Raw genomic sequence first — 26,158 nt, 5'->3', positions numbered from 1 at the left:
GTCGTAAATTTCAGTTTCGTCAAATATATTTGAAATCCTGGATTAAGTGAATATGTCTGTGTGACGCAGATGATTGACAGCTGCCACGTCCCCCGTGCAGACGACGCGGCGCCATGCTGAAGCCGGGCGAGGCATCGGCGGCGGCGGCGGCGGCCGCGTCGGCCTTCCTCAAAGTGGACGCGTCGTCCTACCTGCATCATTGGACGCAGCTTTTCCCCCACACGCCGCTCAAACCCCCCCTCCCGTCGCCTTCGGGCCCCCCGCTTTGCACCTCCTCCACGGGGGTCGCCGTCCTGGCGCCCGCCGTGGCGGCCCAGCTCGGCCAACACGCGGCGCTCTACGGGCAGGCCCTGGCGGGCCCCGCGGGGGACGCGGCGGGGGCGACGGTCGCCCCCGTCGACAACCCCGCGGCGGGACGCCTCCCGCAGGTGAAGGAGCAGAGCTGCGGGGGCGTCGGGGTGGTGTCGTCGTCCAGCGTTAAGAGCGGCGGCGGCGAGGACGGCGGGAAGGGCGCCAGGGCAGCCCAGGCGGGGGGCAGGATGAAGCTGACCGCCGAGGAGTTGGACTACTTCCTGTACGGACAACAGAGGATGGAGATCATACCCATCAACAGCCACAACGCCGACGTCAACAACCGTATGAACACACACACACACACACACACACACATTCTTCATTTTAGTTGTGTTTTGCTTGCTAATGATTTTATTCATTAAATCCTAGGCTTTTCAATTTTAATTTAGAATAATCCCATTTTTTTTTTTCACGGTCCAAATTTAAAATACCCACAATTCCTAGTATTTCTGAGCTGAGTTTTTATGAGTATCCATTATTGTCAAAATAGTTTAGCATTAAAAATACAGGAAAAATAGTGAGTTTGATTTATTTCATAATATTAATCATAAACAAGGTATGTAATTACTACATCTACAATTAGCAGCCAAAATGATCTTCACCGACAGGAAAAAAAAATACATATTTCTTAAATAATGTTGATCTATTTCCCAACGTGTGACATCGGAGGTCAGCAACCCTCAAGCTGTGATTGATTATCACTCAGATTTCACTTTCAAATTATCGATCGGCAAAATGAATAATCTGCATTTAATGCGTCGTTGAACGTGACCACTGCTTCGTTATTCATAAAAAAAAAATAATAACATTTGAATACACTTCATATTATATTGCGATATGAAAAAAAATACAAAAAAGTACAGCACACACCCGCATTTTTCCGGCGACATTTTCCACGTAAATTCATTATTTCACGGGAACATATATTCTTCGTCATGTTTATCTTGTCTTCACAAGCTGTCGCGAAAGTGACGTGATGAAGACGTGTGTTAGTGTGTGTGTGCGTATGTGATAAAACGGTTCATCAGCAGTAATCTGCGTCGATATGCGCCGGCAGGCCCGATGAGGGATGGCGGGACAAGCGGGAATTAATTGCTGCATATAGTTTTGCGTTTGGGGTTGGCGGGGGGGGGGCTTGTAGGTTGAGGAAGGGGGACGGAAAGTGTGTGTATGTGGAAAAGGGGGGCCGCCGATCGATCCAGCGGAACGCTATTTATCATCCCAACACAACCATATGGAGGTCCCCGGGGGGGCACGCGGAAGTGTGTGCGTTTGTGTGTAAGGGAGAATCAAGTGTTTAGTGTGTAAATAAAGCAGTCGCTCGCATACACACGGGTTTGAAGTAGAACGGTGAGGTCACATGACTTAAGGCTGTATGTTCGGAATTGATACTTTTACGGAAATAAATAGCATAAAAGGAGGTAGAGAATAAATGGAACGTCTTTTTAAATGGTAGGTTTATATATTATCGATATTGATTACAAATAGTTATGCTGGGGGAAATGTAATGCTGTAAAATATTTAAATTATTTCATTCAATTGAGAACAACTGTTTTTTTTAAGTCAATCAAATTTGCTGTGTTTTGTTGACTATTTTTATTTATACCGTATTTTTTTTTCTTTGCTGCATTGGCCAATTAGTAATTGAGCACATGGGCTGACATTTTGTATTTTTATAGTTTTATTCTATACAATTTTTTTGTTATTTGTTTGTGTGTTTTATAGATATGAATATTTTTACCCGATACCAGTTTAACTTTTTAGTTTTTGCATTTTTCTCAATTGTTCATAACATTAGCTTGTCCTCATTAACAGATTTTTTAAAAAATATATTTGATTTTCAAAATAATATTGAATTTACAGTTAAAAACACAAGTTTGGCATCAGTGTTTTTATATCAATTGTTTTCATGATTATTGTTTATTCATCAACCAAAGTTTTATTTTCAAATTAAATTGTTTACTCGTTGTTTTATATTATCAACAAATGTAACCCATTCTTGGAAAAAAAATAGAGGTAGATTCATAATTAAGTGCATATTATTTATGGATATTTACAGCTCCTTTTTCTTTTGATGTAAATATCCCAGAATGCAATGTGAATACTCACATCTTGTAGTCCAGTGCGGCTTATATATACATGAACAATTAAAGTGGGTGTGGCTTATAGTTTAAAATTTACAGTAATTAAAGAGCAAATCTAATTCTTGATTGGAACTACAAATTCTGTTTTGAAATTAATCCAAATAGTTTTTATAGTAAAAAATGAACACGTTCATGTTATTAAATTGAACATAGCATCTCAAATAATGAAACATTTTTGTTCTTTTGTTATTAAAATGATAACACTACACTAGGAAATGTTGTTTTTAACAACAAATGTACTGATCTTTAAAAAATAATCATGTATTTTATTGTCATTAAATTGTTTTTATGAAGCAAAAATTAAGATTCATTAAAGATCAAACGTACTTTCTTTTTAACACATCAATGTAATTTAACTATCACCAATTAAAATAGTTTAATAAAAACGCATCAGGAAAGGTCAAATGTAATTTATGAAATACATATAAATCACTTTCAATGTATAAATGTCACTTACTCATTAAGAAAAAAAATCTTCAATAAAATGACTTTTTAATCATTGTAAAACAAATATCTTGATTAGCATTCAAATAATATTTCTTCCATAATTTTCTTAAGAACTAAAATGACCACAGTGCGTCATCAATGTGTTCAATATTTTTATTTGTCATCATGTCGTAGAAACCGATGTTGTTGCTAGGCGGAACAAGCTTCTCATGATCGTGAGATCCCATTCGGAATGCGTCAACTTTCCCAAAGTGGGAATGTTTGTTTGACATTCTTCCCGTTTAGCGGAGCATTAAGAAGTCGGCCGCCACGCACTTCACGACTTCATCCGTCAGCGGGCGTCACTCTTCCCGCGCTGCCGATTATTTCAATTTTGGAAGTAAAAAAACGCCAGCCAAAACAAGCGAGACTTCCTGCTGGGAATTTCGGAGTCAAGATAATCATCGGCGCGTCAATGATTGACCTCAATTAGTGTCACACTTCATCACACTACGGCGCGGCGACCGACACTTCTCACCCCGTGGCGCGGGAATGATTTCAATTCAGCCAAGGGAAACAAACACGCTTTATTCGAAAGGACGACGCTAACCCAGAAGCTATTTTCGCTAATTTGAAACGTTCCCTTCCAGGCTGCGACATGTGTGCGGACAACCGCAATGGCGAGTGTCCGATGCACGGACCGCTTCACTCCCTGCGCAGGTTGGTGGGCACCAGCAGCGCCACCCCGGCACCCGTCACCCTCCCCGATGTTCCCGATTGGCTTAGAGATCTTCCCCGAGAGGTGAGCACCCCCGAGTTTTATGACTTGACCCACTGGAAACTCGTTAACCGCTCGCTTGTTTAGGTGTGTCTGTGCACCAGCACGCTTCCCGGCCTCGGCTACGGAATCTGTGCCGCCCAGAGAATCCCCCAAGGCACCTGGATCGGACCCTTCCAAGGCACCCCCCTCATGCTGGACAAGGTCCGCTGCGGAGCTGCCAGGAACACACGGCACTTGTGGGAGGTAAAGATCTTTTTAGTAGTCGTAGGGGTACCCAACAAGTACCGTATTGGCCCATTATAGTTTTTCGCATTGAAATACCGTATGTACTCGTATATAAGACGCTTTTGTCGGACAAAAAAAAAGAATTGTCAATCTGGGGCGGCTTATACGAGAGAAATTGTAACATTTAACCATTTAAGGCAATTTTAAGGGTACAGCCTACCGTATTTTCTCGCATATAAGCCACCCCGTGTATAAACCGGCCCCTTAAAATTGCCTTAAAATCGTTGAATTTGACAATTTCTCGCGTATAAGCCGCCCCGATTCCCAATTTTCACCTCCGTATTCATGATTTAATAGGGAGTACAAATATGTTACTTTGAAATCTTAAGAAAAATTATCGCAGGTGGTATTACTAAGATACTCTATGAATCAAAAGCACATAATAAGGGAACGGCTAATATGCGCGTAAAAATACAACATGCACGAAACTGCATGTTGACGCCGCCACGGCACGATGACGTCACGACAAAATGGCGCCGTGACGTCACGACGTCATTGCAAGCGAATGCGGTCATTTATTTCAAAATAGAGAAAAGATAAACAGATAAAACGATAAACTTAATTAATTTTGACGTCTATGAATGAAATTCATGAAAAAAAAACGTATCTTGCATAAAACACGAAACGTTCCCGTCACTGCTCGCTCGGGGCACGTCCATCTTAGCAAGGTCAGGGCGTGGCCATCTTAGTGAGGTCAGGGCGCTACGTCTACATTTTTTTCGCCAGACACGAGTAGCCTTGATTTTGAAGTCAAACAAATTCCACCTTGATTTATTTTCGTTTTATTTCTTGTTCAAAAGTCACAACTATTGGATTAATGTGAAAAATCGATAGCCTTGAGATATTTTGACATTAGAAGCAATATGGCTGCCACAATATCTTTAACTTCTGGTAAGAAAATTGTAATTTCTGTAATTAGAAAGCATCAGGTTCTCATCAAGATAGATTTATTCTTCTTTCAAATCGAATAATTTGATATTTTGCATATTAACTTACTACAGTATCTAAGAAATACCACGTGCGATGATTTTTCTTAAGATTTTCCCTTCAAAGTAACACATTTGTACTCCCTATTAAAACCATTAATATGGAGATGAAAATTGGGAATCAGAGGGGCGGCTTATACGCGAGAAATTGTAAAATTCTAAAATTTCAAGGCAACTTTCAGGGTGCGGTTTATATGCACGGGCGGCTTATATACGAGTAACTCCGGTAGGACTGAAAAAGTGTCGGGGTCTCGACATTATACCCAGTAACAATGCTAGATGGCGCCAAATATCTTGGAAGCCAATGCTGAACAATATTGAGGGTTAATGCGGTATTGCAATAGATTGGTTAATTGACATTTTAAAAACCAGAAGCCATTCATTTACCGTATTTATTCGAGTAAAACGCGCAGAATTTAGGACCAAAAAACTGAAGCAAAAAATAGATGTACAACCTGCCTTTGTCCACCAGATGGAGCGCCAGAGTCCGTTTCTATTGGCCGGTGCGCACGTGGAATCAATTGTCTGGGGATAATGAATCAGGCTTTGAAAAATTTTAAATATAATGATGATGAATTAGACTTTAAGGATTTAAAAATGTAAATTCCATTTTGAGAATTATATTCATAGTCACAAATTATGGGTGCGCGTTGTACTCGGATAAATACGGTACAAATGTGATTGCACTTTAGTTTACAGATTTAATTGTTCAGATATTAATGTGATAGACAGTTTTGGCATGATTTGAATAACATACTTTTTCTGTCGAATATATTGTTAGAACCATACGTCATTATTTTCTATATAAAAATCGCATTTTTTCAAACGTCAGTCTTGGAAAAAAGAGGGCGTCGTCTTATAATCAAGGTCGTCTTGTATTCGGGCCAATATGGTACGCATTTTAAAAAACGAACTGGGATACGTTCGGTTCTGAGGCATGGAGAAGCAGGAAGTTCCGACTCGAAAGCCGCGGTGGAATATATTAACATCTTTGCCTCGGTTATCGCACAAGAAGCTTTAAATTTTGGGTAATGTAAGATTAAAACTTGTTTTTTAGGGACTCTTGTTCATAAAACAATGCTGATGCTAAGCTAGCATTGTGCCAAATGTTCCTTCACTGTCGTCCTGTTTTGTGTGTGTTTAGATCGTTTAATTGTTATAGAATGGGTGAAAATAGGCAGGTTATTTGAATTCTCATCTATTTAATTACGATTGAGGCTCAAGTATTATTAGCCATAATTAAAGGCTTTCCAAACTATGGCCCGTGCGCCACCTACTGTCTGGTACAAGCAGCAAATAATGAAAATATGATTAAAAAGGGCCCCAGAAAAAAACTGAAATTTAGTCTACATTCTGTTGCAGTTCTTTGATTTAACACTAGATGGCAACAGTGCCTCGTCGTGATTTCCGATCATTGTAGAATATAAGTACTATATATATATATAATTTTTTAAATGCCAAAATGTTTATATTTATATTACAATATTCTTACACCTCAGGATTATTTTATTGCTACTAGCCTTTAATTCATAAAGTGCCATAAACATCAAATCTGTGTTATTTATAACCAATGTCAGCCGATGAAATTTTACCCAAAAATACATATGTAAAAATGCAATATGTACCGTATTTTGCGGACTATAGATATCATTTTTTTTCATATTTCATTTAATATTTTTTGTTACTAAGACTCCCAACAGCGTATGTCATCTTTTGCCTATACGGTTAATAATGTTGCAAAAACGTGCCTATTTTGTCTTATGTTCCCTATTTTACTATTACTTTCACATATTTGTTCTTAGTTTCAGATAAAATATTACTTATATATTTTTTCCCCTTTCAGTTTTTCCCTTTTGTTAGTGTGACTTCTGCTCGAGTGCGACTTATAGTCAGAAAAGTACTGTACTTTAAAAACCTCTTGATTTTCCTCTTGACACCCCTGAAATAAGTTCTATATTGTGTAGCCTTAAAGTGTGTTTGGGTAGGTGTGTGACTAGTTTTTTTGCGTTCTGAAATTCTGTTTGTTAAAATGTGTGTGCGTGTGTGTGTGTGTGTGTGTGTGTATTGTGTGGTTGTCTGTAGATGCGTGTGTGTGTGCATACGTGGTGGTAGCTGATTGGTTCCCTGATGCTGGACCCTTGCACTCGTAGTGTGTGAAGGTATGGCGAGCGCTTGTGCAAATATTTTTGGACGTCCAATGAGCTGATGGATGAGGCGGCTGGCTGAGAGCGTTACAGCAGCAGTGGCTTCCCGGTCTAGATGTTGATTCTGGTTCTGGTTCTCATTCTAACGGTGGTTCCTGGTGTGAAACAATGTGTCCAAGAGTGTTTTTTCAAAACAAGAAAGCCTTTTGAATTTCATTACACATGTGAGGTGTTTCAAAGGCCGGCCACACACCAAGCAATGGCGGCAGGTTTTTATGACTACCGATGAAATTATTTTTTTTTCACCAGTCTGGTGTCTTGAAAATGTTATCAGTTGATGAGAGTCAGGTGTTGCTTGTTTCAGGAAAACATTTAATGTTTAAAATGTCATTGCTGGATCAGTTGGAGCAAAAAATTTCCACACTTTGTGGGACCGTTTACACAGTCTTGTCAGATGTGGTGTGAAACCAGTTTGGACATGTTGTCAACCAGATATGGACATTTGTGTTAGCGGTTGATTAAGATCAGGTGCTATTTGTGTCAGAAAAAAATGGTTAAACTGTCCATGCTGGATCAGTTGGAACAAAAGTTCTTAACACTTTGTAGGACCGTTTACACAGTCTTGTCAATTGTTGTCCAGATGTGAAATCAGTTTGAACACATTGTCAAACAAATATGGACATTTGTGTTAGCGGTTGATTAAGATCAGGTGCTATTTGTGTCAGAAAAAAATGGTTAAACTGTCCATGCTGGATCAGTTGGAACAAAAGCTCTTAACACTTTGTAGGACCGTTTACACAGTCTTGTCAATTGTGGTCCAGGTGTGAAATCAGTTTGAACACATTGTCAACCAAATATGGACATTTTTGTTTGCGGTTGATTAAGATCAGGTGCTTTTTGTGTCAGAAAAAAATGGTTAAACTGTCCATGCTGGATCAGTTGGAACAAAAGCTCTTAACACTTTGTAGGACCGTTTACACAGTCTTGTCAATTGTGGTCCAGGTGTGAAATCAGTTCGAACACATTGTCAAATAAATATGGACATTTTTGTTCGCGGTTGATTAAGATCAGGTGCTATTTGTGTCAGAAAAAATGGTTAAACTGTCCATGCTGGATCAGTTGGAACAAAAGTTCGTAACACTTTGTAGGACCGTTTACACAGTGTTGTCAATTGTGGTCCAGGTGTGAAATCAGTTTGAGCACATTGTCAAACAAATATGGACATTTGTGTTCACGGTTGATTAAGATCAGGTGCTATTTGTGTCAGAAAAAATGGTTAAACTGTCCATGCTGGATCAGTTGGAGCAAATATTTTCAACACTTTGTGGGACCGTTTACACAGTCTTGTCAATTGTGGTCCAGGTGTGAAATCAGTTTGAACACATTGTCAAACAAATATGGACATTTGTGTTCACGGTTGATTAAGATCAGGTGCTATTTGTGTCAGAAAAAATTGTTAAACTGTCCATGCTGGATCAGTTGGAGCAAAAATTTTCAACACTTTGTGGGACCGTTTACACAGTCTTGTCATATGTGGTGTGAAACCAGTTTGAATATGTCAACCAGATATGGACATTTGTGTTAGCGGTTGATTAAAATCAGGTGCTATCCCGCAGACGATCCTTTCAATTCATACATTATCTCAGAAATACTACGTGCGATGATTTTTCTCAAGATTTTCCCTTCAAAGTAACACATTTGTACTCCCTTTTAAAACCATGATTATGGAGGTGAACATTTTAAATCAGAGGGCGGCTTATACGCGAGAAATTGTAAAAATCCACCATTTTTATGTAATTTAAGGGTACGGCTTACACGTGGAGGCGGTCTATATGCGAGAAAATACGGTAAACACAATGTGACTTTGGATACAAATATGCTGGCCCGCCAGATGGTGTGAATCAGATTGAAATGCAGATTTCCTGGAGTGGGAGATGACGAAGTGTCACCAGAAGTGATCTGGAAAGCCACGAAGGGCGGATGAGTGGTGTGATGTAGAGGAGTTGTGATGAAGAGAGCAGATAACGGCAGAATTAGTGCCTTTGATTGATTTTGTGTACAACCCAAGCGTGGGATCATTGATCTTCTCTCACAAACACTTTTACACCATTTGGACTCGACAAGAACAACAACAGCAGCAGCACTGCACCGTCACCCCGGTGCTATGCGACGTTAGGTGGTGCTAGCCTTCGAGAGATAAAAAAGTGTTAGATATCTTTGAGGCCCTGGCATGTAAGCGCCAAGTGGTTTTATCAACGATTGTGTGACGTGTGTTTATCGCAAAGTGGATACAGTAAGTGTGCACGTGGTATTTGAATAGCCATGACTGCGTTAGTAGCTTTTGTCAGACTGACGCCTAACGATAAACGCACTTAACGTCCACTCGTGCGTGGACCGATACTGTCACCTTAAGAGCTTGTTAATGGCGCGTGTGTGAGGTCTTTGAAGTCAAACAAGGATAATGTAGTGAGTCCAAGAGAGTGTTGAAAACATGGAATGCACTTGTTTGCATCCTAACTGACTCGGGGAAGTCATTCTAAAGTTTTGTGTGTGCACGTGTGGAAGAACACTTCCAAAACAGGGTGCAGTTGAGAACTACATCAAGGACCAGTTTACCCACCCCAGCCCTAACCACTACTACTCTTACTACTACAGCTTCATCTACTGGATGTATAAAAAACAACAACAACTACTATCATTATTACTACTCCTACTAAAGCTCCATCTTATTGATCTATCAAACAACCCCTAACCGCTACTACTATTACAGCATCTACGAATGTATAACACCCCCCTAGCCATTACTACTATTACTAGTACAACTTCATCTACTTGATGTATAACTCCTCCCTGACCACTGCTACTATTACTACTACTACAGCTCCATCTAGTTGATATATCACACAACCCCTAACCACTACTACTGTTACTACTGCGGCTTCGTTTAGTCGCTGTATACCACCCCGCATCTACTACTACTGTAAACGGTCCCACAAAGTGTGGAAATTTTTTGCTCCAACTGATCCAGCAATGGCATTTTAAACATTAAATGTTTTCCTGAAACAAGCAAAACCTGGCTCTCATCAACTGATAACATTTTCAAGACACCAGACTGGTGAAAACAAATCATTTTTATCAGTAGTCATAAAAACCTACCGCCATTGCTTGGTGTGTGGCCGCCCTTTGAAACACCTCACGTGTGTAATGAAATTCAAGGCTTTCTTGTTTTGAAAAAACAGTCTTGGACACATTGTTTCACACCAGGAACCACCATTAGAATGAGAACCAGAACCAGAATCAACAGCTCCATATAGTCTCTGTATAACAAACCCCCCTAACCACTGCTACTACTATGGCTTCATCTAGTGGCTGTATAACACCCCCTAACACCTACTACTACTACTCCTACAGCTCCATCTAGTTGATATATCAGCCAACCCCTAACCACTACTACTGTTACTATTACGGCTTAATTTAGTCACTATATGACACCCCCCAACATCAACTACACTATTACTACTACTACTACTACTACAGCTCCATATAGTTGATGTATAACACAACCCCTAACCCCTAACTGCTACTGTTACTACTCCTACTACAGCTCCATCTAGTTGCTATATCACACAACCCCTAACCACTACTACTGTTACTACCACGGCTTCATTTAGTGGCTGTATAACACCCCCTCCACCAAAACCAACTACTATTATTACTAGTAGTACTACAGCTCCATATAGTTGATGTATAACACAACCCCTAACCACTGCTACTGTTACTACTATGGCTTTATTTAGTGGCTGTATAACACCCCCTCCACCAAATCCAACTACTATTACTACTACTACAGCTCCATATAGTTGATGTATAACCCAACCCCTAACCACTCCTACTATTACTACTCCTACTACAGGTTCATCTAGTTGATATATCACACAACCCCTAACCACTACTACTGTTACTACTACAGCTTCATTTAGTGGCTGTATAACACCCCCTCCACCAAAACCAACTACTATTACTACTACTACAGCTCCATATAGTTGATGTTTAACCCAACCCCTAACCACTACTACTATTACTACTCCTACTACAGGTCCATCTAGTTGATATATCACACACTTCATCTCGTGGATGTACAACACCCCCATAACCACTACTACTATCACTACTACTACTCCTACTACAGCTCTATCTAGTTAATGTACATAACACAGCCCCTAATCACTTCTACTATTACTACTACTACAGCTTCATCTAGTGACTCTATAACACAACCCACTACTACTACTATGTCTTAATCCGATGTGCTTTTCTAGTTTAGTGTGAACCGGGTTCAAACAAGTGTCAAGCAGGTAATGGCTACACTAGCAACTTGATGTGTAGTCAGAAGTGTAAAAATGATTTTTTTTAAAATGATATGAACACACGAGCTTTGAAGGCAACCATTTTGAACGCTATCGATGTGTTTCAGATCTACGACTCGGAGGGAACGTTGTGTCACTTTCTTGATGGCAACGATCCGGTTAAGTCCAGCTGGATGAGATACATCCGATGCGCTCGACACTGCGGAGAGCAGAACATGATGGTCGTTCAGTACAGGTACAAGCACCCTCAAACCGTGTCAAGGTCTTTGATTTGCGGGGAGGGGGCGGAGCCAACAGGAGAATTCGGTCAGGAGACGCCGACCCTTAAATCAGACACAGCCATGACCTCACTCCAGATAACACCAAAAGAAAACCAGAGGGAAATTGGCGGGGGAGGGCTTAATCGAGACAGGCCAGTGGTGTCGCGCATATCAAAGCCTTTCATCTGGCGGTCAGGTATGAAAAAAGAGACACCCCTTGCCTTGTAGAAGGGGCGGGGTCTCCCACAGTCTTGGATTGTATGCATTACAGTAATCCCTCGAAAATCGCGGTTTGAACTATCAACTACATCGCAGATTTTTTTTTTTTTTTTTATAAAAGTTCATAAAAATTAGAATAGATTAGATAACCTTATTCGTCCCGTATTCGGGAAATTTCATTGTCACAGTAGCAAGAGGGTGAGAATACAGACACAGGAAAAGACATTTTAGACATAAATCTACATAAACCGCGATAATCGAGGGATTACTGTACTTACATGACTCAATAATTTGGGGACGTTTACTCATAAGACCCTTTTCCACTTAAGTGACCCCCAAAAAAATGCAATTGTTTGTCACTTGCGAGCTAAACTTGGCTAGGCTAGGTGGAAGCATGACTGAACTAATGCAAAATCGATTTAAATGAACTCTGCAATAATCGTCACCAGACACAAATTAACAAGTAATGGTCTTCAATGTTTTCATGTGTGTTTTAGGTCGAGCATCTTCTACCGGGCGTGCCTGGACATCCCACGCGGAAGCGAGCTTCTGGTGTGGTACAACGACTCGTACACATCCTTCTTCGGAATTCCGCTGCAGTGTGTCGCTCAGGATGAAAACTGTGAGTTATTTTGCTGTGTTTATGTATCATTTGGAAAGGGTTTACAGTAATACCTCGACATACGAGGAATTTGAGATACGAGTAAAATTTTGAGCAAATATTTATCTTGACATAGGAGACATATTTTTATATACAAGCATACAGCCGACGCGAGAGGCTACTCAAAAAAACGTCATGGCCACTGTCTCTCTGCTCGCAACTCCCTCGTGTAATAATCTCTACGAGCACTGGGCGGAGCGTTGCATTTTTTTCTGTTTTTTCCCGTAAATCAGTGCGAATGGCGGAGCTTGTTCGCTAATACGAGAGGAGTATACTACTTCTCGTTGGCAAGTAGTCGTGCGTAATCCTATTGTGAGGACATTTTGGGAATATTTTGTAAGGGAAGACAAAAGCAAACAACCCTCAATAGGTTGCATCTGAAAGTCAGGGTGGAGGCGGGGCAAATAGAGCCAACCCGGGAGAAGAAAGGTATCAAAATTTAAAACAAAATTAGAATTAAGATTAGTGTAAAGTCAGATTAAATTTATTTTTGTGTGTGTCTGCATCGTAATCCAAGTTCGTTTAAATTTGCTTATGTTACGAGCGCGTTGCCGTGCAATGTATCTGTCTAATTTTAGTACTATTAAACACATTTTAGTACTATTAAACCACTAGTTATTTGTTACTTTGTTAATAAATGGCGAATTAGAACAAATAAAAACGTTTTTCCATTCCAATATCCTGTTTTTGTTGTTTTTTTCAGATGGTTGGAACAAATTAATTTGTTTTTAGTTCATTCCTATGGGAAACATTCATTTGAGTTAAGAGTAAATCGACATACGAGCTCAGTCCCGGAACGAATTAATTTATCATGGTTTTTCAGAGCCCGGGTGTGAAATTATTAACATTATTTCACACTAAACTGCAAGAGGGCGCTCCAGGCCAGTGTTGAAAATTTCAACATAAATTTAACTACACTGAACTTTGCTTACCATACACACTTAAAAATGGATGTAACCTTGTTGTGCTATAACCAAGGCAAAGGTGTTAAAGAATTCCGCCGTCGCTTTCGAGTCGGAACTAGCAGCTTCTCCGTGCCTCACAAACGAGTGTATCCCCAGTTCGTTTTTTAAAGTTAGCGAACCAGCCACGACTCACGTTGAAGGTTTCGGCTGGCGTCGAAGTCCTCGCCGGGACTAGATACAGAACGTAAAGCTCCTATGAAGATCCGCTAGAATTTGGTTCAAACGAAGATACCGTTTCTGTCCTTGCACAGTGAACGTCCCCACATCCGTGTCGGAGGTGATGTCTCGTCAGGATTCCTTACAACAACAACAACAACAACAATCCTTCGGCAAGAGCGGCAAAGCGTGTTCCATGGCGGCGTCCCTGTCGGCGTCCGTGCGCTCCATGGTGTTTCCTCAGGCAGTGTGCGGCAGAGGTTTCTCCACGCTTGACAAGAGCGTGTCGCCGTTCTCCTCGTCCGAGTCGTCCTTCGGACAGCTGTCCTCTAAGAATCAAAGAGTTCTGGCTAGTCCCACGTCCACCAGCCAGCTTAACAGCGAGTTCAGCGACTGGCATTTGTGGAAGTGCGGACAATGCTTCAAGACCTTCACGCAAAGGATTTTGCTTCAGATGCACGTCTGCCCACAGAACCCTGACAGGTCAGTTAACCAACCCTGTTACTAGATAACAGACCACAACTACTGATGATTGCGCTTTAGTAGTCACGAATACACACACGCCGTATTTTCTCGCATATAAGACGCCCCCGCATATAAGCCATACCCGTAAAATTGCCTTAAAATCGTTGAATTTGATCATATCTCGCGTATAAGCCGCCCCCTGCATATAAGCCATACCCGTAAAATTGCCTTAAAATCATAAATTTTGACCATTTCTCGCGTATAAGCCTCCCTCTGATTCACAATTTTCACCTCCATGTTCAGGGTTATAATAGGGAGTACAAATGTGTCACTTTGAAATCATCGCACGTGATATTTCTGAGATACTTTATGAATCAAAAACACATTATTAGGCTCAATATTATAAGGAATTAATTCATCCAGTAATGGTTGTTTTCTTACTGCAAAACAGAATACAACCAACAAATAGTACATTTTAATTTGCCGACATCTACTGGTGAAAGAGTATAGCAACGCCGTAAGTCTTGTGCGCATATAAGCCGTACCGTTGATTCGGTCATCATTTTATTGATTTAAAAACACGGCTTATATGCGAGAAAATATGGTACGCATTTTTATAACCGTGTGATGAACTGTCGGAGATTTTTTTTTTACTTCTCTTCGTGAATCGGGTGTGCATAAATCAGTGTCGGTGGTGGAGAAATTGTGGTTGTCACGGTGACGGGTGGGCGGGGCCAAATGAAAAAGTGTCTGCTGATGTGCAAAATGTCAATAGGAACATTTTGGCTCCAACAGCAGAACCGCAGAAAAACAAATATTGGACACATTTACTTGGAAAGTCGTTCACGTAGTAACGACTTTACGTTTCGGGACCTTAAATTGAGTTGCGGGCTAAAACGCTGATGGTGATTGGTTCCAGGATTTACCCAAAGTAGGACTACTAAGCTTGTCCTGTGACTACGTTGTGTTTTCATCAATGTAAGATGATGGCGGGAAGATAAAACAGTTGTGTATGTGTGTGTGTGTTGAAATGATTGATTGGGTATTGATGAAGTGTGAGAGCTGATTTATTAGCGTGTCATCGTAGCAAAACACACTTTGCATACATAAATACACTAGATACACTTCACATGTTTGAACTGAGATTTTCCAATTTTAAGTCGGTACTCAGCCCGTTTTAATTGTTATTGTTTTGATTCTATATTTACAACAAATGTCTCACCCTCCACAAAAGCCAATTACACCAGATTTTTTGTCTTGGTCCAGGTTGCCAGATCCCCGTAACAAGAGTCAGAATTAACCATGTTGTCTACCATTGACCAAACAAAAACAAACAAAAATATGTTCCAACTCTGTTCACAATCGTCGCTAACATTAGCGTACATTTTGTTAGTCAAAAGTTTCACGGCATCTGTGTGCGTTTATGAGGCTAATATTCCCACTCAACACCCACTGAAAGAAAAAACACAAACACCCACACACTAGTGTGTAATAAACAATAAACGGCCGTTAATCTCGGCGCCGTGCTTGAATAAATAAATCAAAAAGTTCCTTCCATTGATCACTGGAAGTATTCTGGATCGATCGTGGCCTCGTAGAAAAGCGTAAATTAATAAATAATACACACGCCAGCACTTATTCAACACCACCTGATAAATGAGCACCAATACAGACTTCTGTGTTAAAAACTGCAAGTGAAGATGTTCACTTTTCGACCTGGTGTTTTTGTACGTCTGTCTTTTTAAATGTCGGTTCAAATGTGTTTAAGTTATTTAGTTATTTCAAATGGGGAAAAATTGATTTGAGATGCGAGTAAATTGACATACAAGCCCGGTCCCGGAACGCGTTAAGCTCATATCTCAAGGTATTACGGTACTGTAATGACCTATTCATTGAGAAAATTTGCGACACAAAATGGCAAGGGAACGCTGTATTAACATTTTCCACGCGAGGTGCCTTCAATGCTACGGAGATATCACCAGCCAATGATGGCGCGCTGCTCTTCCGGGTTGCCAGATCACAAAGACTCCATCTTTTTGACTTGCTCTTCCACAAATTTTGTTTCCTAAGGCCGTACCAGTGTGGCCACTGCTCGCTGTCTTTCTCGCAGCCGTCCGAGCTACGCAACCACGTGGTCACGCATTCCAGCGACAGGCCCTTCAAGTGCGGCTACTGCGGTCGCGCCTTCGCCGGCGCCACCACGCTCAACAACCACATACGTACGCACACCGGGGAGAAGCCCTTCAAGTAAGTAACCGTGAGTACGCACGCATCATTTTGTTGCCAGTTGCTGTGGCTTGCCTGTAAAAAACTCATTTTTCCCAACATATTTAAACAAAAATTTCAGTCTAAAACCAGAGCCCGTGGCTTGAAACCCTACTTTTATTAGGCCTGTCGAGATATCTAATTTTAGCGTGCGACATTTCGTCTCATCAACTGTAGATTAGATAACTTTATTCATCCTGTATTCGGGAAATTACACTGTTAAAGTAGCAAGAGGGTGAGAATACAGACACAGAAAAAGACATTTTAAATATAAATAGTTAATATATAAATATATAAATACACTAATAAATAAACATAAATATATAAATACATTAAAAAAAAAATGTATATAAAAAAATTAACAATAAATAAATAAATATACAAATTAATATATATATATATATAAATTTGACAAAAAAATAATATGTATTAAAAAATAAATATATATATATATATAAATACATTAATAAATATATATAAATATATAAATAAATAAGCGTGTTGCTGAAATATATATATACATACATACATAGCCGACATGCGATAATATTGTCAATTTTTATTACCCGCTAAAGTAACCGCATACTCTAATAAACCACCCATTCAAATGCAACAAATGGTCTTTCTTCAATAAAACACAAACTATATTAACATATTTTTAAGCAATGCATAACATGTCATTTGAAAGCTAGTTTAGCTTTAAATATGACATATGTGAAAGCTATACTGTCATTTTTTTCCGCTTATCAAAGGCATTGATTTGATTTGAAATAAGTTGTCATCTTGACGTGCTCTTATTTTGAAATGTTCAATGGATTTGCGGGTGTGCAGCTAACTATAAACTTTACACGCTGTACATAATAAAGTAGTAAACTTTTTAAGTTTTGCATTGTTTACAGATTTTATCTTTGAAGTGTCACTGCGTTTTGGAGAAGACGACCGTTATTGCTTAGCAAGCTAAAGTGGTTAATTCAACATAGCAATGCTAACACGCCACACTGTAAACGCGCATGTGTGGTGAGATTACGCCCACGGCGATAAGTCGCATCCTTGTAAATTAATTTAACGCAACGTCCTGTTGCCTTTGTTGGGCCAGCCGGCTCGTTAGCATCCGCCGCACGCTTCTCGCGTCAAATTCAAGTTAGCACCGCGCTAATGGCGCCGTTAGCGTGCCCGCTTACGGACGGGGTTCTGTGGCGCGGCGTCTCAGACGCAATTATAAACGGCGCCCTTCCAGGTCACGGCGAGGGCAACGGTCCCGCGTTAACGAGCTGTTGCGCCACGTTAGACGCCGTCAGTCAATCGGCGTCTGTGACATGAATTACGAGCGACAGCAGCTGTCCTGAATAAAAAAGGGAATGTCAAATAAAAGAGATGAGGGATGAAATTAATCCAATTTAATTATGTAATACAAGCCAAAAGACCATTGTTGCGCCATTAAAAAAATATCTTTTGAAAAATGGGTGTTTGACAAATAAAAGATTGAGTTTACACAGGTGAAGAAATTCAATCACTCGTCTATTAGGATCCGACAGCTGTTTCTGGCAAGCATAAAAAAAATCAACTCTCTACGTTGCACGGTTTGGACAAATGTAGCGAGAGAATTTTAACATACACACTCACACACCCATAAATCACACTTTATAATGATTATTATAGACAAGAAATAGCATGAATTAGAATCAAATGGTTAAATTATATGTTTAAATTTGTGCTTATATGCGCACAAGACTTACAGCTTTGCTATACTCTTTTTCACCAGTAGATGTCGGCAAAGTAACATTTACTATTTGTTGGTTATTTTCTGTTTTGCGGTAAGAAAACAACCATTACTGGTTATGATATTGATCCTAATCATGAGCTTTTGATTCGGCTCATACGTGAGAATTTGTAAATTTCAACAATTTTAAGGGTGCGCCTTATACGCAGGGGGGGCTTATAGAGCAGGGGGAGCTTGTATGCGAGACAGTATGGTATTTTTGGGTGGGATCGGGTTGTGATAAAGGGTATTGACGAAAATAAAAACTTATATTATTTAAAATAAATACAATGGGGGGTACAAAAGGCACAAAACTATTTTAGAGCATTCTACCGGCCACTAGAGGGCACTGCCTACCTTCGGAGTTAAATAACGGGCACAAAAATGGTTTTAAAATTCCAAATAATATTAAACGAGGTATATCTGTATTAAAGAAGAGTGATTTAAAGATGATCGATTGCTACACTCTGCCCCATCAAAGCTGCTAGGCTAATGCTAGTGCTATTAGTTGTTAGCTCTGAGTATTAGCTACGTGTAGTGACGTTTTTTGTTTAAATTTAGGTGTTTTCTTTAAAGGTTTCTGACTGCCTCAGAGAACATAAGTGGGAATGGTGGTATCTGGCTCCCCCTTGTGGCAGGTTGCTGCATACGAACAGAGAGGCTGTGTGTTAAAGACTGTTTCTTTAGGTTAATAATGATATTTTTCATCATTGTAACATCTTTTCGATAGCAATCACTCATAATAGGGCGTGGCATATAGTCAGGTGCGTCTTAAATATATATTTTTTTCTAGTCAGGTGCACTTTATAGTCCAGAAATTGCGACCAATGTGAATTGCAATTACAATAAAGTTAAAACTCAATTCATCGAATGATATCGATCAATTTAATCAGTCAATAAGAACATAAAAGCAGCTTTATTTTCTTCCCCAAGCTTGTTTGTTTATTTAAAAAATAAATGAAAATGTATCGCTTTTGATCACCTTTTTATGACACCTGTTATTTTTTCTTTGATCCGCCTTGGTCAGGATAAAGTAAAAAAAAACAATTTCATGTATCTAACGTATGACTTTTGTTTCAGCAATCAATAATATCCACACACACACACACACACACACACACACACGTGTCGCACTTAAAAGGCTTCCTCGATTGGCCGTGACATGATGGGAATTCCCCTCAGCAGCTGGCTTGATAGATTATTGACGAGCGCCAGCGCGTGAGTGTGAGCGAAGATCACAGCAGCAATTCCAGCTGACGGCTCAGTTGACCTCACACACACTTTGCACTGTCTAGGTGCATTAAACCTGACAACACACTCTTCACCCATGTGTGTGTGTGCGTGTATTGGAGCAATTTAGTTGACATTTTTTTATATGCAGTAATATACCTTGAGATACGAACTTAATGCGTTCCGGGACTGAGCTCGTATGTCGATTTACTCGTAACTCAAATGAACGTTTCCCATAGAAATGAACTAAAAACAAATGAATTTGTTCCAACCCTCTGAAAAAACAGCAAAAACAGGATAATGGATTGGAAAAACATTTTTATTTGTTCTAATTCGCCATCTATTAACAAAGTAACCAATATCTAGTGGTTTAATAGTACTAAAATGTGTTTAATAGTACTGTTTGCTTTTGTCTTCCCTTCAAAATAGTCCCAAAATGATGCACACAAATGTCCTCACAATAGGATAACGCACGACCACTTACCAACAAGAAGTAGTATACTCCTCTCGTATTAACGATCAAGCTCCGCCATTCTGCACTGACTAACAGAAATAAACACTGAAAAAAATGCAACGCTCAAAGACAAATATTTGCTCGAAATTTTACTCGTATCTCAAATTGCTCGTATGTCTGTATACAGTAATACCTTGAGATACGAGCTTAATGTGTTCCGTGACCGAGCTCGTATGTCAATTTACTCGTAGCGCAAATCAATTTTTCCCATAGAATTGAACTAAATACAAATTAATTCGTTCCCACGCTGTGAAAAAACACCCAAAATTGGTTTAAATTACGGACGACAATGCTTTTGTAACATAACATAAATGCTAAATTTAACTTAAATGAACTTAGATTAATATACACACACTTAAAAATGAGTTTTAATCTCAAGGTACACTCAATTTAAACCTTCCTATGCGATAACTGAGGCAAATACGTTAATATATTCCACCGCAGCTTTCGAGTCGGAACTTCCCGCTTCTCCATGCCTACGTATCCCAGTTAGTTTGTTAAAATTATCCAACCAGGGCAAAAATTTGCTCGGAATTTACCTCAAATTTCTCGTATGTCGAGACACTCGTATGTCAAGATGTTACTGTTGTTTTAATAATTCTAATTTTGAAGAGTACCGTCATTTCCGGCCTATAAAGTGCACCTACATTTAAGAAGGAAATTATAGGCTCATGGACGTAGCCTTCCTGGCTAAATTGTTGCTAGCATCGCGTCGTCTTGTTCGAGCAAAAAAAATACGACTAAACCTGACATTTTTATTTTGTAACAAAACAAAATGGAGCACATTTGTTCCTTTTCTAATTCAATTTAATTTTTTTTCATTTATTTTTTTATTTGATCGTTTGTTAGGTTTAAACACCAGACATTTGTTTCACCAACCTGTGAAGAAGGAAAGCACAGAGAATTTGAGTTAACTTTATTTAAAAAATGAGAGGTTCAGGGACTGTCACTCTCACAGCTCTCCAAAACACTCTGAAGAAAATCTTCTCCTGCCTATTCTCTTATTGTGTTTTGGGAGTGTCCAAGTTACAGGAAGTTTCAAGCTGATCACAGGAGAGATAGTTCTCTCCCAGTAACAAAAGGTTCTTTGATCATGACCATATGCCCCTTCAAGATAACATCTTTATAGTCTTATTCCTGATATCTTGCAACCCTCACAAAACAGACAAACAGACAGGCGTCCGCCCCCCTGGGTAGTTCCTCTTTGGTGAATAAGGTGAAAACTCCCCAGGGGCCCAAGACACTCTTATTCTATTAACTAACATTTCGACAGTCATACCAGAATCAGGATAACTTATATAAAATAATTCCAACATCGTTAAAACCAGGGGTGTCAAAATCATTTTTGTTTGTGGCGGACATCATCGTAATTTCAATTTAATCCAGAAGGGAAATTATGTCTTCCAACTAGGCTGCCGAAATTAATCGATTAATGAATTGATCATTTTTGGACATTAAAATTAGTACAAATGTTCACTTTGAACCTTTTAATAGTAAATATTCTCTTGTAGTGGATTTTTAAAATGTATTTACATTTTTTTTATCAGAAAAGAGCGCAAAAATCAAATCTATCCTTTTGTTTATTATATTTAAAAAGGAAAAAGAGTAAATAATGCATTTTTAAAAATCTGTCTATCTACAGTGAAAAATAAAAAAAGAAAGCGGAAACATTTTAGAAATAATATTTTGATATTTAAAAAAAAAAGATTAAAAAACTGGATCAAACGCCTTAAATATTCCGTTCATCTTTTAATTTTTTTTTTTCCATTTTAAAAGTAAAGAACTTTTTTTAGCGTTCTATAATAAAGTGGAAAACAGAAAATATTTTTGTATATTTATTTTACATCTATAATCTTCATTGAACTTTCTCGGACCGCACAAAATGATCCGGCGGGCCAGACTTGGCCCCCGGGCCGCCACTTTGACACCCTTGCCCTCTTACAAATGCGATTAAAAACATTTCAGGAAAAAAAATCCTAATTTACAAATGCCTTTCTAAGTAGTTTCTAACCAGGTCGTATTTTTTGAAGCTATCCTGATTAGGTTTTTGGTTTTCCGCCATTTTGGCGACTGACGCTCGTGTTTGTGTTTTGTGTCTTTGGCGACTAGATGCGAGCGTTGCGATCGTAGTTTCACCCAGGCCACACAGCTGAGCCGTCACCAGAGACTACCCAACGAATGTAAACCCAACAGCGAAGCATCGGTGGCGGGAGAGTCCATCGAAGTGGACTAGAAGCCCCTCCCATCATGCCGGATGTACTACCCAGTTTTCTCGGAGAAACTCATTCACTGCTCATTGGAGGAACTCAAAGCGGTACCAAAAAACATTTTTTTCAGGGTTCTACTAAACCAAAATTGAAGTTCTACCTTATCTTGCCAATGTTGTACCAAAGCTCTTCCAGACTACAAACCCTTGCAAAAACCCACCAACTCCCCGAGTTCTTCAGACAGCCTTCTTGAATGGTTCCACCAACTTAAAACCAAAGTTCACTTAAAACCAAAGTTTGAAATGTTATGCCAAAGTTCACCAAAGCGCTCCTGAAATATCAATGTTTCTATCCAAGTACTTATTATAAAGCTATGTTACATGCTATACACTTAAATTGCCATTATGTTAACACGTCATGTACTTTTTCCCCACATTATTTCACCCTAAATTCACCTCAGGTTCTACATGCTGGAATTTGACAACTCCAAAAATCTCCAAAATTTCTCGGCTAAAGCTACGTAATCTTTTTTTTAATAAAAAAAACTGTTCTTGTTGTTCCACCAATGTACTACTAACATTCCACAAAATTTCCCATCGATCTGTAAACGAGCAGCTTGAAGGCAGAGATGACTTTTGTAACAGCGCCCTCCTGTGGCGTGGAGGTTAACTGCAGCTATGGTTTGTTCCAAACCGCACGACAAAAGGTAGGACACCTCACCGCAAACCAAAGATTATTCGACTTTTTGGGGGATATTTAACGAACAAAGTCGAGAAGAAAATGAGCACCCCAAGAAAAGCCCAAAATTATTTATCTCATAGCAGCACTTTTAACTTTTGTTATTTAACTTTTTCTTCACGCGTGGCCAAAGATGACGTCATCCAATTTTGTGTAAGCTTTATTTTTATTTTATTTCACCAAAATCCATCGATATTAACCAGGAAAATTTGCGTACAGATTTTTTTATTTTTATTTTTTGTTCTGCTCAATTTTGCATGATTCGAGAAAAATAAAATAAACTAAAATAAAAACTCCATTTTTTTAGGTCCACTCATGAATATTAATCTTTCATTTGTGACGATTATACAAGTGTATATTGCATGTTTTCCTCATTCGAGACTTCCCTGATGTGTTAATAAAAAATAAAATCAATTAAATATGGATTGCATTTTAGTACACTGTCAATTAGCCCACACGGGACGCAGGTGGGCGTGGCTACTGGCGTCGTGAACGAATGAAATTTGAGTCATCATTTTGGATTTTGGAGATATTTGCTCACCAAAACAAGTTTTATTATCAATGTGAATAACATGTTTGCTTGATCCCTTAAACCGATTGGCCGGGGGGAGGGGACGGGAGCCCCGCCCCCATCCAGGTAAACATTTTCTAAGAAATACATATTCACGCAGAAATATCCATTTTTCTGCTCATATTTTCAACACTATCAAATTTATAGTTTTTTTCCTCCTTCCGCCTTGTGATTGGCCGGCTGTCCTGAGATAGACTCCAGCACCCCCCGTGACTCTTGTGAGGATAACCAGTTCCGAAAATGATTTAGGAAATCTTAGCCCGTTGCTTTATAAACTTATTTTTCCATATTTTTGATCAAATTTAAGCGGGTCTGCAAAACCCCCGAACTTTTTATCCAGGAAATTTCCGTGAGAAAAATCCGGGGCGAGCTAAAAAATTCTCACGCCAGCCGAAGGGGCGGGAGAGCGCGAAAGGGGTGGGGGGGGGAAGGGCCCGCCAGTCGTATTTCTGTCGTCCCGCTCGCTCGCCGTTTGCCGGGTTGCTCGTTAATCACCCGAGCAAAAACAACAAAAAAAGCCGGGCTCCGCTTTAATGCCGACGCGAGCCGTAAATTCACCAAGCCAAGGTTTTAATAAAGCGATCAAAGCGTCAGCGTCTGACCTCACGCTTCGGGGGCCCAGACGTTTCTTTACCCGACTCGTGGCGGCTAAAATGAGGGTGAATTTCCGCAACATGACTAAAGTAAAGAGACTTTTTATCAAAATAAATGACAAAAGTTAGAGCTAAAAGTTAAAATAACCAAGTAAAGAGCACTTACTTGGGTTAACGAGACGTCGGGAACAGGTGGGTGACGCGGCAGGTAGCGATTGGGCTGAGGCGACAACAGGTGAAAGCAATATCTATGCTGATTAGAGCAGTTCTAACCAGTTTGGAGCCAATTGGACGTTTTGATGGAGTGGTGACCTCTGATGGACCTTTTAAAGATAAAGAATACCTTTTTCTAAATACGTAACGAGGTGAATGAAAACTTTTTTTTTTTAATTTACAGTATGACTTCCCTCTAATGTTACACGCAGTTTTAACCACAAAGTGCTCAAATAACAACAACAAACAGATAAATAAATAATCAATCATAACAATAAATAATAAAGTCATAATAAATAAGTAGTCAAGAACATAAATAAGTAGAACAGTGTAAAATAACAACAACAAATAAATCATCAATAATGAAAAACAATAATTAGTAAATTAATAATACGTAATAAATATGTAGAACAGTGTAAAAATAACAACAACAAACAAACAGATAAATAAATAATCATAACAATAAAGAGTAAATTCATAATAAATAAGTAGTCAAGAACATAAATAAGTAGAACAGTAAAATAACAACAACAAATAAATCATCAATAATGAACAATAATTAGTAAATTAATAATACGTAATAAATATGTAGAACAGTGTAAAAATAACAACAACAAACACAAATAAATCATCAATAATGAATAACAACAACTAGTAAATTAATATGTAATAAATAAGTAGAACAGTGTAAAAATAACAACAACAAATAAACAGACAAATAAATCATCAATAATGAATAACAATAATTAGTAAATTAATAATACGTAATAAATAAGTAGAACAGTGTAAAAAATAACAACAACAAACAAACAGACAAATAAATCATCAATAATGAATAATGGCAACTAGTAAATTAATAATACATAATAAATAAGTAAAACTAAAAATAACAACAACAAACAAACAGACAAATAAATCATCAATAATGAATAACGGCAACTAGTAAATTAATAATACATAATAAATAAGTAAAACTAAAAATAACAACAACAAACAAACAGACAAATAAATCATCAATAATGAATAACGGCAACTAGTAAATTAATAATACATAATAAATAAGTAAAACTAAAAATAACAACAACAAACAAAGACATAAATCATCAATAATGAATAACAATAATTAGTAAATTAATAATATGTAATAAATAAGTAGAACAGTGTAACAATAACAAAAACAAACAAACAGACAAATAAATCATCAATAATGAATAACAATAATTGGTAAATTAATAATACGTCATAAATAAGTAAAAGTGTAAAGATAAAAAAATTAAAACAAACAGACAAATAAATCATCTTTAATGAATAACAATAATTGGTAAATTAATAATACGTAATAAATAAGAACAGTGTAAAAATAACAACAAACAAACGGATACATAAACAAGCAATCATGACAATAACTAGTAACTTCATAATAAATAAGTAGTTGACGACAAATCAGTAGGAAAGTGTACAAACTGACAAATAAATAATTAATAACAATAACTAGTAAATGAATCATAAGTAATAAATAAGTCCTCAACAACATAAATAAGTAGAACAGTGTAAAAACAAGAACAAACAGACAAATAAATAATCAATGATTAATAACATTAACTAGTAAATCAATAATAAGTAGTAAATAAGTAATCAAGATGATAAGTAGTCAACAACATAAATAAGTTGGAAAGTGCACAAATAACAACAAACAAACAAACATATAAATAATCAATAGCAATAACTAGTAAATAAGTAATACATAAATAAGTATTCAACATAAGTAATAATAATAAATAAGTAGTCTACAACATAAGTAGAAAAGTGCACAAACAACAAACAGACAAATATCAATAAATCATAACAACTTGTA

The 26,158-nt window shown here is 38.4% G+C and overlaps 1 protein-coding gene across 3 annotated transcripts in view; it reads left to right on the top strand.

The window, feature by feature from the left end:
* The window catches only part of prdm6 (PR domain containing 6), a 32,195-nt gene extending 8,866 nt beyond the window's left edge, over window positions 1–23,329 (top strand). For 2 of the 3 annotated variants that reach the window (XM_077589128.1, XM_077589127.1), the window contains 8 exons: window positions 70–636; window positions 3,575–3,726; window positions 3,790–3,948; window positions 11,595–11,722; window positions 12,464–12,588; window positions 13,844–14,231; window positions 16,284–16,460; window positions 22,091–23,329. In XM_077589128.1, the coding sequence (XP_077445254.1) occupies window positions 114–636; window positions 3,575–3,726; window positions 3,790–3,948; window positions 11,595–11,722; window positions 12,464–12,588; window positions 13,844–14,231; window positions 16,284–16,460; window positions 22,091–22,214 (1,776 nt within the window). In that variant the 5' untranslated portion in view covers window positions 70–113 and the 3' untranslated portion in view covers window positions 22,215–23,329. Of the gene's footprint in view, window positions 1–69; window positions 637–3,574; window positions 3,727–3,789; window positions 3,949–11,594; window positions 11,723–12,463; window positions 12,589–13,843; window positions 14,232–16,283; window positions 16,471–22,090 lie in introns of all 3 variants that reach the window. The other variant, XM_077589129.1, reaches the window with a different exon arrangement.
* Window positions 23,330–26,158: the final 2,829 nt, after the last annotated feature.

The sequence above is a fragment of the Stigmatopora argus genome, chromosome 20, assembly GCF_051989625.1.
Source record: "Stigmatopora argus isolate UIUO_Sarg chromosome 20, RoL_Sarg_1.0, whole genome shotgun sequence".
NCBI classification, from domain to species: Eukaryota; Metazoa; Chordata; class Actinopteri; order Syngnathiformes; family Syngnathidae; genus Stigmatopora; species Stigmatopora argus.
Note: the sequence above shows the minus strand (reverse complement) of the source record. Positions and strands in the feature narration are given on the sequence as shown.